The sequence below is a fragment of the Hyperolius riggenbachi genome, chromosome 10 (assembly GCF_040937935.1).
Source record: "Hyperolius riggenbachi isolate aHypRig1 chromosome 10, aHypRig1.pri, whole genome shotgun sequence".
Classification (NCBI taxonomy): domain Eukaryota; kingdom Metazoa; phylum Chordata; class Amphibia; order Anura; family Hyperoliidae; genus Hyperolius; species Hyperolius riggenbachi.
In genome coordinates, this window is record NC_090655.1 from 122,560,947 (window position 1) to 122,580,925 (window position 19,979).

The 19,979-nt window shown below is 45.6% G+C and overlaps 1 protein-coding gene across 1 annotated transcript in view; it reads left to right on the forward strand.

The window, feature by feature from the left end:
* PALD1 (phosphatase domain containing paladin 1) overlaps positions 1–19,979 on the forward strand; it is a 329,497-nt gene that overhangs the window by 166,824 nt on the left and 142,694 nt on the right. The window contains exons 8-9 of the mRNA XM_068258949.1: positions 1,793–1,868; positions 5,244–5,395. Coding sequence (XP_068115050.1) covers positions 1,793–1,868; positions 5,244–5,395 — 228 coding nt within the window. The remainder of the gene's footprint in view (positions 1–1,792; positions 1,869–5,243; positions 5,396–19,979) is intronic.

Below are 19,979 nucleotides of genomic sequence, written 5' to 3' on the forward strand. Positions count from 1 at the left end.
GTGGCGTAGCAATGGAGGTTGCGGCTGCACCAGGGCTCTTGAACCAAAATGGCCCACGTGGGGCCATTTCTCAATCTCAGTATTAGTTCTTCATTGGTGCTTTGCTGGTAATGTTCTCATCTCTTTACACTTTGGATAATATTAATCTAGACGAATGTAAAAACTTGAGCGCAAGACAGCAATAAAAGTTCCGCAGCCAGAGGTTCATCCAATCCACATGGAAATAGAATTATAGCTTTTTGTAATCCTCAGTTATCCCCTGATGACGGCGCATTGCCGAAACCCGGTTGGGAAGGAGAGACGGGCTATTTATATCTCCTGGAAACTACCTATAAGGTTGATGAATAAGGGTCACTGAAGTAAACACTCGTGCAAATACCTTATATGCGATTGTATGCAAGGAGGGTCCAGTGTGCATGGACCCTCAAATGTAAGTTGTTGTTTTTATATTTTGTGCTAGGTTTTAAATAAATTGGTGTAACCCCCTGTTGCAAAGGATTCTAAGCCTGTGTTGTGGTTTTTACCCTGGGTGGTGGCCACACTATTATTGTGCACTGGGTGACTGCAGGCTGCAACTGGAGGGGTGCCCGAAATATACAGCGCTGAGGATTACAAAAAGCTAGAATAATATTAATCATTAACAAACTGATCCCCTTTTGCTTACACCTCTCATACTGTGCATGTCCTTGTCAGATTTTGTTGCACCATACGAATTATGTCCAGAATATTTGGGGGCCCCAATGTAAAACTTTCGTGGTGCCCAAAGCTCCTTTGCTTCGCCACTGCTGTACAGATTTTATTCTAGAAAAGTAAGCTTTAAGTTGTTTGGAATATGCTCAAATTCTGCACAATGGCGTCTGACGCTGCTTGATATTTGTAGGATACACACAAAATGCACATTTGTTATACTTGCATGATTCTTGGTGTGTATGCAAAGCATATTACAACTTCAATGCTAAATACCCTGCAAGATTTCCTACAGTGACCATCCCTTATGCCAGTTAAATCTCTTAAATTGCAAAATCTTTTAGGCAGGGTTCTCCTTTTTGTTTTTCTCATTGTCTCTTAAATGTGTAATCCTCCCCTATTTATTGTTAAGTACTACACAATACATTAGTACAATTAAAGTTAAAGAAAATAATTAAAATACGTGGTTCATCTGGAAATGAATACCAGTAAACGCTTTCATTTAATCCATTTAAAGCACACATAAAATTCTGTAAAAAAAAAAAAAAAAAGTGTACTTACTTACCTGGGGCTCCTTTCAGCCCCCCATAGTCCCCTCTAATGTGCCACTGTACCCCTCAGAAACATCTCTATCTTCTGATTATTTCTCCACGTAATGGTCTCCTTTTGTTTATCATATATTTTTACAAGCTTTTTAGTCCCTTTGCTGTAGTAGTATCATATGCCACACCTATGGGTTGAAAGCATCATGCTGATGCTGCTGAACAAACAGTGACTGGCGTTCTGCAGTCACATGACAAGCGATGTAGGGAAATTAGAAATTAACCTGACAGATGCAAGTTATATTACACAGAAATAATACCTTGCCTGGTAGATAAAAGTTAACAACTGTTACTTTCTGGATGACCCTGTATTTAACTTTTCTTGTTGTGGCCGTGTTTTTTTTTTTTTTTTTTTTTTAATGATTCCATTGTAGAGACCATGTCATATATAGTAAATTTAGTTTTTCTGATTTTTTTGGTGCAATGGTCTGTGTAGTTTTTTTGTTTGAGTATTATAAAGGATTCGGCATCTTAACTAAATATGAATTTTATTGTCCTGCCAGGTACCATCGTCTGCCATTACCTGTGGATGGTGCACCTTTGGAGTCTCAGTTTGACACTTTTGTGAATTTTCTCAGGGTAGGTAATGAAACTGCTCTAAATCTAATTGCTCTGTGTTCCTACTAACAGGATGTGAACTGGTGCTTTTTAGTGATGACAAGTCTGAGATGTTCCAATAATTTCCCCACTGCTAACACAAAATATTCTTATTACTGTCTCTTCATGGAGAAGCTTTTACCTTAAGAGTATTTATACACATCCTGCTTGCTTGACTTTATGGCCATTATGAAGAAAGATATTTGAAAGTAAATTATTAGTGAGAAGTGAAGTGAGAGCTATGTAGAGGCTGCCATATTTATATCATAAACAATACCAGTTACCTGGCAGTCCTGCTGATCCTTCTGTTAACAGTAGTGTCTGAATCACACACCTGAAACAAGCATGCAGCGAATCCAGTCAGACTTCAGTCAGAAACGCCAGATCTGCATGCTTCTTCCGGGTCTATGGTTAAAAGTATTAGAGGCTGAGGATCTGCAGGACAGCCAGGCAATATGCATTGTTTAAAGGGAAATAAATATGGCAGCCTCCATATCCCTCTCACTTCAGGTTCCATTTAAACACCTAGATAAAGACCAACTTTGGTTGGCCTTTATTAGTTGATCATGGCAGAATACATAGCAACAACTTGGCACGATGTTTCGAGCCTTACACCTTTCAACTGAAAACCTCATGGCTGCCTCTCGCTAAGACAAACCAAAGGTTGAAATTGTTGAGCTCTGGTTCTTGTTCTTTTGTCACGTTGTGCTGGGTGGGTGGGCAGTTGCCCTGTCTCACTGTGAGGTCTCCCTTAAATTTACAGGTGATGCACAGATCCTTTTTTTTCCCAATAAGTTTAATGTTTTGTGCATAAACTATAATGAATTGAACTATAATGAAAACTCAGCAAAATTGTGACAAATTAATCAAGTAGAAATTAAAATAATAATCATATAAATCTGGTGATCCAACAAGAAAGTGATCAAAACACAGATGCAGCAGTATCCAAATTTTATACTGGAAGTAATATTTGAAGCAAAAAACGGGCAGATCAGGGCATCGTACCACACAGACAAGGTCAGGTAAGGCAAAGGCCAAACTTTTGGGCAACAGCAGACTCGCAAACTGGCTCAGCGCAAAGGCAGGTCCTGAACATCTCTGCTAGACAATTTACTGTACTAGGAGTTGCAGGAGATATCATTTGGCAGCCAGTGAAATGTCATGAAGTACAATGCTAGAACATGGTGCCACCAGCAGGCAAACCAAGAAACTACAGGAAGGTAATAGAGGTGCAGCTTAGGAAGAAGAATGGCTGGTGGACTGAATTTCTTACCAGCAGCAGCAGCCAGCTGGAGAGGCTTAAAAATCTTTATCTAGTTTTACCAGTGAGCTTTTTTTGGTGGTGGGGTAAGCCATTTAGACACTTTTTTTTTTTTTTTTTTAATAAACTACCACTATTCTTTAATTGGATTATATGCCTTAGTTTGACTTATGCTTCCTAGAGACTGTTATATAGCTGAGCCCTGGATAGTGTGATAGGGTTATAGGTAAAAGTTAAAATGAGTTCCAAGAGGGGATTGGGTGGAGGAAAGGCAGAGTTAATAGTGAGAGGAAGATAGGGCTAGGTGTTTGGGTAGGCACTTGCAGTTTTCTCTACTATACCTTAAATATGATTAAGAAAATCATAGTTTTTGTATCATTTTCTTCTTTTCACAGTAAGGCTTTTTATTTCATAAACCTTTTTATCTATTTGCCACTAAAATCATTTGCCTCTTTCCTCTGAATTGAATTATTTGGGCACAAATCCATAGTGGTGCATCACCAGTTATTGCAATACACTTGTTCACAATCAATCTGGTTATTAAAAAAATGTCTGGCGAGAAAGTTTATGCTGTCATGAATATGTGCAGCCGCTAAGGATGAACAAAATTGCCTAGCCTCTGGCAAGTACACAGGACTTTGGCTGAACTTTCGGTCGGTTGGCAAGAATCGTATAATCAATCAAAGTGATCATGTCAAAGTAAAATGATTGATACATTATATCATTCAATTTCAATTTTTGAAGGTGATGCATTTGAAGCAAGATACATGAGCAAGCATAAGGTTTTGAGCAGCTTTGACAAGGAATTGTGGTGACAGGAGTAAGATGTAGTACAGTTTATAAAGTCACAGAGAATCCGTTGGTTAAAACACGTTGAAAGGATGTCCGACTGCAGGGTACCTAACCAACGGATTCTCTGTGACTTTATAAACTGTACTACAAAGCAAGATTGGAAGAAGGCAGTGACCAGGACGGCCTAGAAATCACTGAAATGATGAACTAGAGGCTGACCAGAGACCATAACTGGTAGAAAACTATTGTGGGCGGGGCCAATGCCCACCCTGGACTGTAGTGTCTGAGGAAGAAGATGACTGGGTCAGTACCTACAAAATAACAGGTTCCCCTTTTATATTAAAGTGTTACTACTTTCTAAAAGTGGCCCATGGAAGTGTAAACGGTGAATTAACAGGGTCATGAGTGACCAGGAATCACTGATGTACAAAGGCTATCCTCTCTGGACCCGCTAAGGAGCTACTGCAGCTCAGCTTATAAAACGTAATAATGGCCCATGGGAATGGTGTGGAACACACAGTTCACCAAATCTTGCTTCATATGTAGTGCTATCTTAGATGATGTAGAAATTACTTTGACAAGTACCACCTGCCTGAAGAATGTTACAAACTCTGCACACCTTTTCATGCCTTCATTAATCGCTAATCGCAGTTGACTTAAAGGATCTGTTGCTAATGCCTTGGTGCCTGATACCACAGGGCCCTTTAAAAGGTCTTCTGGAGTCTGGGGTTTCATGGGTTAGAGTTAGTTTGGCAGCAAAAGAGGCTCTTACACAATATCCGTTGTTTAATCATATCTTTTCTGTTTCTGTATAGTACATGTAAATCATGCTAAAACATCTTTACATGTGATTATTTGGTCAGGAGCAGGATCACCCACCAGGCAACCTAGGCAGGTGCCTGGGGCTTAGCGAGTGTCAAGGGGCCCACCTGCCACCTTCTCTGACCTCTCTCCACTGCAGCTTACCAAAATTACCACAAAGGGGCCCCAAATGTACTACCTTGCCTAGAGCCCCATTACATCTCTCAGGCCTAGTCTGTCAAAAATTGGTTACTTGTTCCAGTTTTCAATCTACATCAGGGATGAACAAATAAAATGCTATGTTAGACAAAACCATAGAATAGTACTAATAAAGATGCAAAGTGGTGTGCAGTTTTAGATGAAATGTTTAGTTACTCCTTTTTTATGCTGTAGTTTACTTATAACTATCAAGGTGTTTTGTTGTCAAAAAGTGATCCAGAATGTGATCCAGAATGTGACCATTTTCCTTATTTCTGGGTAATGAACTATTTTGTGTGTTTTAGGAAAACCCTTGCCTCTTGCTGCTTCATGATGCCAGCCGTCCTCCTCCAGCTTTGCTTTTCAGTTGCCAGACAGGAGTTGGCAGGACAAACCTAGCAATGATTCTGGGCACATTAGTTCTCTACCACCGTAAAGGAGCAACGGGAGAACACATGTGAGTTCCTTGACTTAATAATAGTATGAATAGATGAGAGCTTTCTGCATGGGCGTCCGTAGAAAATTTTCCATTTGGGGGAAGCCAAAAATGGTTGTAACCATGGACCAGGATGGGGGTGTGGTCATGGGTGGAGCCAAATTTATATGAACTTAGCAATGGTGGGACATTAGACTAGGACTATGGTAGGGATTAGATTGTGAGTGCCTCCAACACAGATCTCCCCCCCCCCCCCCTAAAATTTAGGTAGTGACAGGGACTCCCCTCCCCCCCATGTTTAGTGACAGGTGCCCCCCAGTTTAGGTAGTGACAGGGACCCCCCCTCATGTTTAGTGACCGTGCCCCTCCCCAATTTTAGGCAGTGACAGGGACCCCCCACTAACGGTGTGTGGGGGGCGGTGTCGGCTGCCCCATTTTGCCCCCTTGTGCGGACGCCCATGGCTTTCTGGATGGTTTTATACTACATGTGGATTGCATTGAAACTAATGGGACCTATTTACAAATGGAGCTGAGTGATAATGACTCTGGCAGTCTCGCAAGGATTTTCTTGAACTTCCGATTATTCTGTGAAATTTTGGCAAAATAGTATTGAGAAATGCATTCAAGTCAATGGTGCTTACTTTAGCAGTTCAAAGCAAAGCCCCCCATAGGTGCTATAATCCCAAATTTACAATATTTGTTAGGGAGAATAGTGGGAACACTTAAGAAAAAAAAGATTTGGAAAAATACTTTGCAGGTTCTTAGAAAATCCATTTCAAAGTTATAACAAAAATGTTTTTTTTAAACGCAGTACAATTACAGATGGCTGCAGTATATTTAATAATTTTTCTATATTTGTTGTTAAAATTTAAGAAAACAGACAGTGTGGGGTCCTTCCTCCAATTCCCATGTCATCCATGCAGGCTAGTATAGCCAGATTTCGGAGCTTGGACCGCGTGCAGCTCTATACAGTTAGCTATACTAGCCTGCTTGGTCCATGCTATGTGGGACAATGCCTCCCCCTCTTCCACAAAGCCCTTGTCCATACCATGGACAATGTGCTCATCCCCACCTGCGGTGCCCAGGAGGAGATTGAGTAACTGGGAAGTATTTCCATTGGTCTGTTAAAGGACCATTAGGGAGCCCAGCGACACATTTAAAGATTTTTTTATTTTTTTTTACTGGGGCCTGTTATACACATTAGTATTGCCAGTTGCAGTTTCTGTAAATAATAGGTATAATTGCCATGGATCCTTATACAGCAGTATTGTCGCTGTACAGCAATCCCCAACAAAAGCTTCACAACTTTCCTCCGGGATTCCTACTGAGGATCTGACCAAACTCCAGCAGGAAATTCACCACTGTTGCTGGGGATATATGTATAGCTGCAATACCGAGGAGTAGATACGTTATCTGTCATTTAACCATACTTTTAATCATACCTGAGACATTGAAAACAAAAGGAATTCTACTTACCTGTGTCACTTCCTCCAGCTCCCTATAGTCGAACTGCTCTTTTGCCATCTTCCCCAACCCTTCCCTTATGCCACTTCCAGTCCCAGTAAAGTCCCTGACTGAGCCAGTCGGTAACTACTCCACATGCATGGTCATGTGCGCTCGCATCCCCCGATTGTATTCCTGTGGTGAGGAGCATTCTGCACATCCACAGTTCACAAAGACTACTAACTGCGCTATTGATAAATGCTTCTAGCTACAGTAGCACTATCGGGGGTTGTGTGGGTCTGGAACCGCGCATGCACAGTGGCCCTCAACGTGGCTGGATCGTAGACCCCACAGTGGCAGAATGGAAGGGAACCAGACCAACACGGAGGGAGATGACAGACTACAGGGGACTTAAGGAAGCCACAGTTAAGTATAAATTCTTTAGTTTGCACTGTCTAAGGTTAAGTTTCAAAAACATTTTTCCTTTCGTAGCTTTAAAATTTAAACTACGAGGACTTTTGGGGGTCAAGAGTCAGTGCCCTTGACTTCAATACAATTTTGCCAAAATACAAATTATAGCAAAATTGCCACCAATTCTGTTCGCTAAGAGAAATAAGCCTGATTTTGCCAAGAGTTAAACTTGAAACATTTGCCTGCTCATCCCTATTTACAAAGCTTATGTCCAAGGGCAGGAAAAACAAAACCCTAAACTATATGCTTCAAAGCTTACACCCCATGTTGCCATGTCATCCAGTTATATTATTTACCAGTTATGCTGACAGGTACTGTCCAGGTAGTCTGTGCTAATTTCTTGGAAAATGAGGACTTGTGCATGCTCAAACCTAAGGGCTTTATCAAACTGTATACAGTGCATCTTAATGCACTGCACAACGGGTGCACAAAATACTGCCTATGCAGTGCTATGGCGCAGGGCCAGTGAATCCCCTGCATACATTTTTTACCTTTGTAAATAGCAGACGTATTTTCACTAAACCCCAGTGAACATAATGCGAGCAGATGGCGCCCCCTACGCTTGGTGGGCTTTCTGCTAGTTACATAACTTGCTATGCTATTTGTGTAGTTTGTGTTATACGTACAACTACATGTTATTTTTGTAGTACACATACTACTACTGACATGTAATGATGGTGTGTTCTGTTACAGAACTGTAGTCCCACAATTTAGAATAAGGCTTGGTTCACACTGCAGCACAAAACAGTCCATTTTTCTGAAATGGATCGCAAAAACAGACAACAACCGAATCCTATATCATTATTGGGATCTGTTCACACGTCAGTCTGGAACAGATCAGTTTGATCCATTACAGTAAACACAAATTCCCAACCTGCATGATTTTTTCCGGGCAGCTGATGCATTTCCCAAAGAAGCCTGTGATGGAAACCCATATGCTCCGAACTCCAACCGGGACACAAAACTCCATTGGAGCAGACACTGAACTGTCCACTCAGCCCAACCCATTTGTGATCCGGCTCAATGTGAACCGAGCCTAATGGTGTGTACACACTTGAAAGATTAATGAAAGATATTAGACCAATTTTACCCCCTTCTATGTAGTATGAGAGCCATACTCTACACAGTCTTTTCTATGGAGCTGAACTCCCCATCAGATAAAAATCTTTGAAAGATGCTGCACACACAGATGCTGTACACATTCAAAAGATCAGTATCTGCAAAAGATCTGTTCCTGCAAAAGATCAGTTCCTGCAAAATGCATTCATAGTCTATATCTGCAGATCCTCATACACACCTTGTTTAACCACTTGAGGACCTAGGGCTTTCTACCCCTTAAGGACCGGCCACTTTTTTTCCATTCAGACCACTGCAGCTTTCACGGTTTATTGCTCGCTCATACAACCTACCACCTAAATGAATTTTGGCTCCTTTTCTTGTCACTAATAAAGCTTTCTTTTGGTGCTATTTGATTGCTCCTGCGATTTTTACTTTTTATTATATTCAGCAAAAAAGACATGAATTTTGGCAAAAAAATGATTTTTTTAACTTTCTGTGCTGACAGTTTTCAAATAAAGTAAAATTTCTGTATACATGCAGCGCGAAAAATGTGGACAAACATGTTTTGGATAAAAAAAAACCCATTCAACGTATATTTATTGGTTTGGGTAAAAGTTATGGCGTTTACAAACTATGGTGCAAAAAGTGAATTTTCCCATTTTCAAGCATCTCTGACTTTTCTGACCCCCTGTCATGTTTCATGAGGGGCTAGAATTCCAGGATAGTATAAATACCCCCCAAATGACCCCATTTTGGAAAGAAGACATCCCAAAGTATTCACTGAGAGGCATAGTGAGTTCATAGAAGATATTATTTTTTGTCACAAGTAAGCGGAAAATGACACTTTGTGAGAAAAAAAAAAAAAAAGTTTCCATTTCTTCTAACTTGCGACAAAAAAAAATGAAATCTGCCACAGACTCACCATGCCCCTCTCTGAATACCTTGAAGGGTCTACTTTCCAAAATGGGGTCATTTGTGGGGTGTGTTTACTGTCCTGACATTTTGGGGGGTGCTAAATTGTAAGCACCCCTGTAAAGCCTAAAGGTGCTCATTGGACTTTGGACCCCTTCTTTCTAAAATGGGGTCATTTGTGGGGTTCCTATACTGCCCTGGCATTTTAGTGGCCCTAAACCGTGAGGAGTAGTCTGGAAATCAAATTCCGCAAAATGACCTGTGAAATCCTAAAGGTACTCATTGGACTTTGGACCCCTTAGCGCAGTTAGGCTGCAAAAAAGTGCCACACATGTGGTATTGCCGTACTCAGGAGAAGTAGTATAATGTGTTTTGGGGTGTATTTTTACACATACCCATGCTTTTTACACACAATTGTCCATTTACAGAGGTATTTCTCCCACCCAGCATGGGTATGTGTAAAAATACACCCCAAAACACATTGTACTACTTCTCCCGAGTACGGCGATACCACATGTGTGGCACTTTTTTGCACCCTAACTGCGCTAAAGGGCCCAAAGTCCAATGAGCACCTTTAGGCTTTCACAGGTCATTTTGCAGAATTTGATTTCCAGACTACTCCTTACGGTTTAGGGCCCCTAAAATGCCAGGGCAGTATAGGAACCCCACAAATGACCCCATTTTAGAAAGAAGACACCCCAAGGTATTCCGTTAGGAGTATGGTGAGTTCATAGAAGATTTTATTTTTTGTCACAAGTTAGCGGAAAATTGATTTTTATTGTTTTTTTTCACAAAGTGTCATTTTCCACTAACTTGTGACAAAAAATAAAATCTTCTATGAACTCACCATACTCCTAACGGAATACCTTGGGGTGTCTTCTTTCTAAAATGGGGTCATTTGTGGGGTTCCTATACTGCCCTGGCATTTTAGGGGCCCTAAACCGTGAGGAGTAGTCTGGAAATCAAAATTCTGCAAAATGACCTGTGAAAGCCTAAAGGTGCTCATTGGACTTTGGGCCCTTTAGCGCAGTTAGGGTGCAAAAAAGTGCCACACATGTGGTATCGCCGTACTCGGGAGAAGTAGTACAATGTGTTTTGGGGTGTATTTTTACACATACCCATGCTGGGTGGGAGAAATACCTCTGTAAATGACAATCTTTTGATTTTTTTACACACAATTGTCCATTTACAGAGATATTTCTCCCACCCAGCATGGGTATGTGTAAAAATTCACCCCAAAACACATTGTACTACTTCTCCCGAGTACGGTGATACCACATGTGTGGCACTTTTTTGCACCCTAACTGCGCTAAAGGGCCCAAAGTCCAATGAGCACCTTTAGGCTTTCACAGGTCATTTTGCGGAATTTGATTTCCAGACTACTCACGGTTTAGGGCCCCTGAAATGCCAGGGCAGTATAGGAACCCCACAAATGACCCCATTTTAGAAAGAAGACACCCCAAGGTATTCCGTTAGGAGTATGGTGAGTTCATAGAAGATTTTATTTTTTGTCACAAGTTAGTGGAAAATGACACTTAGCGGAAAATTGATTTTTATTGTTTTTTTCACAAACTTTTGACAAAAAAAAAAATCTTCTATGAACTCACCATACTCCTAACGGAATACCTTGGGGTGTCTTCTTTCTAAAATGGGGTCAATTGTGGGGTTCCTATACTGCCCTGGCATTTTAGGGGCCCTAAGCCGTGAGGAGGAGTCTGGAAATCAAATTCCGCAAAATGACCTGTGAAATCCTAAAGGTGCTCATTGGACTTTGGGCCCCTTAGTGCAGTTAGGGTGCAAAAAAGTGCCACACATGTGGTATCGCCGTATTCGGGAGAAGTAGTACAATGTGTTTTGGGGTGTATTTTTACACATACCCATGCTGGGTGGGAGAAATAACTCTGTAAATGGACAATTGTGTGTAAAAAAAATCAAAAGATTGTCATTTACAGAGGTATTTCTCCCACCCAGCATGGGTATGTGTAAAAATACACCCCAAAACACATTGTACTACTTCTCCAGAGTACGGCGATACCACGTGTGGCACTTTTTTGCACCCTAACTGCTCTAAGGGGCCCAGAGTCCAATGAGTACTTTAGGCTTTACAAGGGTGCTCACAATTTAGCACCCCGCCCACTTGCCAGGACAGTTAACAAACCCCACAAATGACCCCATTTTGGAAAGAATACACAACAAGGTATTCCATGAGGGTAATGGTGAGGTCATTGAAAATTTTATTTTTTGTCACAAGTAAACGGAAAATGACACTTTGTTAAAAAAATAAATAAAAATAAAATTCTGCTAACTTGTGACAAAAACTAAAATCTTTTATGAACTCACCGTGCACCTCACATAATACTTTAGGGTGTCCTCTTTCCAAAATGGGGTCATTTGTGGAGTCTGTCCTGGCATTTTAGGGTCTCTGCAATCATTACATGTATGGCCAGTATTAGGAGTTTCTGCTATACTCCTTATATTGGGTATACAAGTAATGCACTCTGGGCTGAAAGGAAAAATGAACGGCAAACATACCTTGCTCCCCATCACTGGCAGATCTTCCTCCACATCAATGGCAGTGATAACCTCAGGAGAGAGACACACCGTGCCACCCTGCACTCAGGGTGAGCCACCAACTTATGTGACTGGGCCTCAGAACTTTAGTATACAGCATTATGCCTGTAGGATACAGCAATATGCCTGCCAATAGAGATGACTCTGTGTGGCATTAAAGCATCATCATAGGCCCAAATCACATATAAACCGGGGGTGTCCACACTCAAGGGAAATTCAAACATGCCGTCTTATATTTCGCCAACCCAGGACAGATCAGCAATATCAAGCATGGAAACCGATCCTTCTTCCCACTTTTATGCTTACCCGTTTGGTCTTCAAGCTTACCTCTCCTCTCCCTGCGACAATGTGCAAAAGACCACTGAGTGTGTGCCTACTCCTGTGTCTGGAGTTCCCTAGGTTCTAATAGTGTACCTGCTCATGGTACCTCTCAAAACACGGCCCTACGCATAGGCCAGGCTGGTCAGGACAGCGGGGACAATAAAAACTGGTGTCATTCCTTCTTCCAGTCCTGCTGCAGACACGACAACGTTTTCTTCGGATGCGTTGACCTGGGGCACACGGAATCTGATAGGCGTAATGCCTACCATGCAGTCGGCTAGTTGCATCTGGGGGGGGGGGGGGGGGGGCTGGCACCTCCTGGATACAGGATGTCCAGAATGATCTGTTCCTGAAATTGGAGGAAAGATCCAGTTCTCCCAGCCTTACTGTAGAGAACAAAGCTGTTGTAAACTGCCAATTGAATCAGATAAAAAGACACTTTCTTATACCAGCGTCTTGTTTTCCGGGTCATTAAATAGGGCGCTAACCTCTGGTCATTGAAGTCCACCCCTCCCATGTTGACATTATATTCGTGGACGACAAGGGGCTTTACAATGACCTTAGTTGCCCGTTGAATTTGGACTGTCGTGTCTGTGTGAATGGTGGACAGAAAGTAAACGTCCCTCTTGTCCCTCCATTTCACCGCGAGCAGGTCTTCAGTACGCAAGGCGGCCCTCTGCCCCCGTTCAAGTCTGGTGGTAATGAGCCATTGGGGGAAGCCCTGGCGACTAGGCCGCGCAGTGCCACAGCATCGGATTCCTTCTAACTTTAAGTGCTGAAAGAGGGCCACACTTGTGTAATAATTGTCCACAAAAAGATGGTACCCCTTCTGGAACAAGGGTGACACCAAGTCCCACACAACCTTTCCACTGCTCCCCAGGTAGTCAGGGCATCCGACCGGCTCCAATTTTGAGTCTTTTCCCTCATAGACCCTAAAACGACATGTATAGCCTGTGGCCCTTTCACAGAGCTTATACAGTTTCACCCCATACCGGGCGCGCTTGCTTGGGATGTACTGTTTGATGCCAAGGCGCCCGGTAAAGCGTAAGAGGGACTCGTCTACGCAGATGTTCTGTTCAGGGATATAAGCATCTGCAAATGTTGAGGACAGGTGGTCTATGAGGGGCCGAATTTTGTGGAGCCGGTCATAAGCAGGGTCTCCCCTTTCATGACAGGTTTCGTCGTCGTTGAAGCGCAGGATGGACTCAAATCGTGTCCTGGACATGGCAGCAGGGTACAAGGGAACATGATGTACTGGGTTCGTAGACCAATACGACCGCAATACATTCTGTTTCATTAGTCTCAAGTGAAGGATAAGGGCCAAAAAGATTTTAATGTCGGAAACTTGGACTGGTTTCCACCCGAGAGGCTGGGCATACATGCTCTCCGGGTGCTCAGTGATGAATTGTGTGGCTTTACGGTTGGTCTCAACCACAATTAAGTCCAAGAGAACCTGGGTGATGAACAGCTGCAAAAATTCTAGGGCCGTTCCTAGATGAGCTGTCGCCACCTGGACTCCAGACTGGGCGGTGAAAGGGGGCACTACGGGTGCGGCGGAATCAGGGGATTGCCAATCTGGTTGTGCCAGCACCTCTGGGAGTCTATGGGTACTACGGGCCCGTCTTCTTCTTGGTGGCTGCGACGGGGGTACTACTGCACTTGCCACCGTACCAGTTTCAACTTCCATGCTGACGCTCACCACTTCGCCAGGGTCTACGGAAGCACTGGCACTAAGTCCAGGAGATGCTGCGCTGCTGGTGCCTGCCTCGCCAAGAAAACTATCAACAGCGCTAGCACCACCCTGCTGCCCTTGAGGCGGATCCTGCGCCACCTGCGGTCTAACGACTTGGGGTCTGGTACGCCTGGCTCTAGCCGGGACCATAGCCTCGTCATCACTATCGGTCAGGGAACCACTGCTTTCTACAGGTTCAAATTCGGACCCGGAAGATTCGACGGATGATTCTTCCCAAAAGAACTCATCCGACTGGTCCATGTACCTGTATACCTCGTCATCGGAAATCGGAAAGCCCCCTTCTTGCCATTTTGGATTGCTAAATTTATGGGGTTTTCCTCCGAGACTACCCAGAAAAAAAGAGCACCTACCTAGCAAAAAGGGAGTATTTGAGAGGTATTGGGGTTGGTGGGAAGTGGGGTCTCAGAGGCAATCAAACAATCACGGGACAATCAAATACAATTACAGCACAATCGACTCCAATCACAGCACAATCAAATCTGATGCACTCGGAAGGTGATGGGGGAGGGTGGGATTGGGTGTGGCGGGAAGTGGGGTCTCAGGCAATCAAACAATCACGGGGCAATCGAAGCCGATCACGGGACAATCAAATACAATTACAGCACAATCGACTCCAATCACAGCACAAGCAAATCTGATGCACTCGGAAGGTGGTGGTTGGAGGTGGTGGTGGGGGGGGGGGGGTTGGAGGTGGTGGGGGGGGAGGGTGGGGTTGGAGGTGGTGGGGGGGGAGGGTGGGGTTGGGTGTGGTGGGGGGGGAGGGTGGGGTTGGGTGTGGTGGGAAGTGGGGTCTCAGGCAATCAAACAATCACGGGACAATCGAAGCAGATCACGGGACAATCAAATACAATCGCAGCACAATCAAATACAAGCGCAGCACAATCGAATACAAGCGCAGCACAGTCAAATACAATGCACTTGGACGGTGATTAGGGGGGGGGGGGGTCTGAGGGTGATTTGAGGGGGTGGGGGGTTGATCAGGAGCCCGCACGGGGCAGACTGAGTCCTGATCTGATGAGAGGCAGACACAGGGGGTTACTGATCAAAGATCAGTTAGTGATCGCTGGGGAGGACAGATGTAAACAAAGAGCAGGGGATGTAATCAGGCGGGGGGTATGAGGGCAATCGAGGGCCTGGGCAGGGGATCGGTTACCCCCCGCGGGGCAGTTAGGGTCTGCTCTGATGGGTGGGGGTGCTGAGGGGTGATGGACAGGTGATAGACAGGTGATCAGAGGGGGATCAGAGGGGGATCAGGGGGTAAGGTAGCTGTATACAGATGTATACAGTATACAGGGGGGTAGTCTGGGATGGGGTCTGGGGGTGATCTAAGGCCCGGTTCACACTTGCGGTGGCCCTCCGGAATCGCCGTGCCGGAGCCGCACCGCCTGCAGAACGGACGGAACGGACGCACGGCATAGCAATTAAAGCCTATGCGTCCGTTCACATGGGTCCGTTCTGCAGAACCGGAGCCGGACCGGATCCGGGCCGGATCCGGACTCCGGCCTCCGTTCCAACATGCGCTATTTTTTCATCCGGCCCCTCCGGCAGCCGTATCCGGGGCGGAGCCGGACTGCACCATCCGGCCAATACAAACAAATGGGAACCGGAGGCCGCACAACACACTGGCTGAGAAATCCGGATCTTCTACCCCACTTCCTATGCGGATTTTTGCGGCGATATTGGCTGGGGACACATGGGCAAGCATTTTGGAGTGGAGAAGCACGAGCTGGAGGTGTTGGCAGGATGTTGGCAGCATGTCGGAGGTGGAGGTGAGTGCTAAACAGCAGAGGGCCTGATTCCACAGGTCCCCCTTCTGCTGACCTCCCAGACCCCAACATTTTTTTTTTTTTAACGTATATTTTGCCAAACGGATCCGGATCGCATCCTGATTGCCACCTGATGCAACCTGACCGGATCCGGATCGGATCCGGATCAGAACCGTACGGTTCCGATCCGGATCCGGTCCGGATCCGGTCAGGTCATCCGGTCCGTTTGGCAAACAACCGCTAATGTGAACCGGGCCTTAAGGTAGGCGGGGGGGGGATCAGGGGTGACTAGGAGGCAGTTAGGGACCTAAACTAAGGGGCAGCGTCGCTAGTTAGTGGCAGGTGGGGGGGGGGGGGGGTTTGCAGGGGTGCAAGAGTGCTGGCAGGGGTCTGCTGGGGTGATCAGGGGGGGGTATGAGGCCTGGGGTGGGTGATCAGGGGGCTGTAAGGCAAAAAAAAAAGGCTGTGTGCTGGTACTTACAAAGTGCTTCCTCCTCGCTAGTGGTCTCTGCAACAATGAGACCACGAGGCGAGGAGGAAACACGTATAAGGCACTTTGTTTACTTAACAAAGTGCCTTATACTACCTGATTGGCTACTTTGTTGGATTCCTCCGCTCGCCGGCTCTGCTAAGTGGCCGGCGAGTAGAGGCAAAATGCCGGGCTTCCGACTCCCGGCGGAGGATCGCGTCACTGATGACGCGATCGCTCCGCCCATGCCCCTACAAGGACCGCCGCCATTTGTCAATACGGCGGTCCTTGCGGGGTGCACTTCCCGGCCGCCATTTGCCTATACGGCGGTCGGGAAGTAGTTAAAGCGGTATTGTCACCATAAAAATCAAATTTCAACAGCAACTGGTCGGAGTGTATTAAGTGATAAAGATGCTAAGCCTGCATTCAAAACTTTCAAAACTTTTTCTGCTGTTATGATTTGGAGTTATAACATACTTAAGGAACACTGACCCTTTAGTAGTCGTGCCAAAGAATTGCATGCTGGGGGTTCTTATCTCACTGGCGTATCCAGACCGGGGTTCTGGGTGTATGGAACACCCCCCCTGAGACTCCTGTCCCTTTAAAAAAAATTCCCTGAAATCGCTGAAGCGGGCGAGCTGGTAAAGGCTTGCCTCCTGCAGGGATTGTGGGAAAAATTCAGCTCTTTCACTATTGTAAAGACTGCATGTAGACAGCTACAAAAGGCATTTCACAGGTTGAAAAGTTTTGACAGTCCCTAAACTCGAGGAGGGCTGCCTGCAGCTTGTGTGAGAGGCTTTTTTGGATTTGGCTGGCAGGGACAGGAGACACATGCAAGTAGCCTGTGTGATGGGGGACTGCAATACAGATACTCTCTCTGCATTCTCTCTTGTTTTCCCCCTTCCCCTAGTGCTGGCTGGAAGGGGGGCAATCTCCCCCCAGGCAGCCTTTCATTCAGAGATTTGTGTCTGGTGTATTCAGGTGAAACACTAGGCTAGCTGATAAAAGTGCAATTAGAGGGCAGGCAAGCTGGTAAACATACACAGCATGATGCAGAGCTTGCCTGGAGGGTCTGTGGGCAAACATCTGTCTGGTCTCTCCTCATTGTTATAATGACTGCATGTGTGGATAAGGTGTTAAACAAGGTGAAAAGTTTTTGACAGTCCCGAGACTCCAGGAGGGCTGCTTTCTGCAATACAAATAAGCTCTCTGCTCCATCTCAGGCTATTCTCAGTCTCTCTCCACTCCTCCTCTTACTGGGCTAATGCACGCCAAAATCACAATAGCAATTGCTAGCAATTAGTGAGTGCAATTTTGTGAAGCGATTTTCAGAGCGATTTCTGAATGAATTGCTCAAAAAAATGCTACATGCAATATACCTGCGTTTTTGAAAAAATCACAACGCTGCTGTGAGAACACCCTCATAGGGTAACATTAGCCAAGCGCTTTTCAAATCACTGTCGATTTGAAAAACGCTCAGAAGCCCTCTTGGTGTGCACCAGCCCTCCCTCATTCACCTTTGTTTCCCTCTTTCCCTAGTGCTGGGTGTTTGTGTCTTCTTGTCATACAGGAAAGCTAAATAAAAGTGCAATCCTGGTGAGGCAAATTATTATTATTTAGTATTTATATAGCGCCGTCATCTTCCGCAGATGCATATAACCCTGCATCATATGGCTATCGCTTGCGCTATGTGACACTGTGGCATATTCCACTGAATTGTCCAAACTAAGTCTTATCTGCCGCTTCTCTCTCGGGGAGTTGTTCCATCGCTGTCCCCCGTTCAAATTTGCTGCTACCAGAAGCCCTCAGAAACACTCGTGTCCTTGAGTACTTCCAAAGATAGGCAGCTCCGTAATACGCCAGCGCACTTTTGTGAATGGGCAGTATGGAGCCACCTGTCTTCGGAAGCACTCGGGGACATAAGTGCTTCCGGACCTTTCAGGAATCCCCCCCTTAAAAATCCTGCGTTTGCCCCTCTATAATCTATTCCTCCTCTTCCCTTTATTTCCCTGCCAGCTTCTTATCTGAAACCTAATCCCCTACTCACTTGTGTTTACAAGCAAGGCTGAGGTGACTCAGCGATTGGAGGAGACAAGAAAAAAAGTAAAGGGCAGAAATGACATCACGAGTTAGCCTTAACTGTGGGCAAAAGACATGGCCCCCACCAGGAACAGAATTCTCGTAATTTACTATATAACATTCACTGAAATCAAAACGTGGACAGTATAATACATGTGTTATGTAAGTAGATCAAGTATTTATCTACTTATATATGTGTTTTTTTTTTCCCTGGCATAGTATGGCTGATCCTACTGCTTTAACAGACATTCATCTCTGGTCAGACAACCCTATTTCTACGAATGTAACAAAATGTGTGCTCTGCCTTTTAACATCGTGGACTCAAGCTTGTAGGGCAGGGGTGTCAAACTCAAATACAAAGTGGGCCGAAATTTAGCTCTGGGACCAGGTCGTGGGCCGATCTCAATGTCTAGTGGCCACCTCTCTCCCTTATTTCTCTCTTCCCGAGTCACATAGCCCCCTTCCATCCCCTACACAGTTCCCTGATGATTAGTGGTCCTCCAACTCTCATCTATACAATTCCCTGATGTTTATTGTTCCTCCTTACCCTATACAGTTCTCTGGTGTCTAGTGGCCTCCTTCCCTTTTCTATACAGTTCCCTGGTATCTAGTGCTGTCCCTCTACCCATATGTCACTTCCCTGGTGATCTAGGTCGTACCCTTCAATATGGCATCTCTGATGGTCTAGAGTGGGCCAAACATAATGCAAAGTGGGGAAACCACCTGAGGGCCAAGTCTGAGAGGGCCAGAGTTTGACATGTATATTGTAGGGGAATGTCCCAGCCAGGGACTGATGACAAACATTTTTGCACACCAAGTGCTGTCCCGGATCTGTGGGTGTGGAAAATGGAACAGAGGGAAAGTTAAGCAGAGCGCGTCAATAGAGTGAAATCGTTTTTTAATAGTTTCTCTAAGAATATTAAATTGTCCTCCTCCAGTGTACGGCTTCCAGCCAGGCGCGGAGCTAGGGGGGGTCGGGGTAGGACAAGTGCCCCGGGGCGCCGGGTCCCCAAGGGCGCCCAGCTGAGCTTCGTTTTTTTTTTTTTGCGGGGCTGAGGGGAGCAGCGCAGAGAAGAGGGAGAGCTGTGCGGACGGTGGGGAAGGGGGGCCATCTCCCCCCTCCTTCCCTCACCTTAGGTGCTCTCTCTCTCCCTCGCTGTCCCCTCCAATGTCTGTCCGGTGGCTGGCAGCGGCGGGTGGAACTCACCTCCGTCTCGCTCCAGCGCCGGCCGGAAGTTCGGGTGCGCAGCCGCTGCTCTGGTCTGGACCAGACCAGAGTAGCGGCAGATCCATCCGGCGCTGCGACGAGACGGAGGTAAGTTCCGCCCGCCGCTGCCAGCCACCGGACAGACATTGGAGGGGACAGCGAGGGAGAGAGAGCAGCTCTTCTCTGCGCTGCTCCCCTCCTGCTGGGGAGGGGGACACCTGGCTACCTACTCTGGGCACCTATACCTCTGGCTACCTACTCTGGGCACATATACCCCTGGCTACTGGCTACCTACTCTGGGCACATATACCCCTGGCTACCTACTCTGGGCACATATACCCCTGGCTACTGGCTACCTACTCTGGGCACATATACCCCTGGCTACCTACTCTGGGCACATATACCCCTGGCTACTGGCTACCTACTCTGGGCACATATACCCCTGGCTACCTACTCTGGGCACATATACCCCTGGCTACTGGCTACCTACTCTGGGCACATATACCCCTGGCTACCTACTCTGGGCACATATACCCCTGGCTACCTACTCTGGG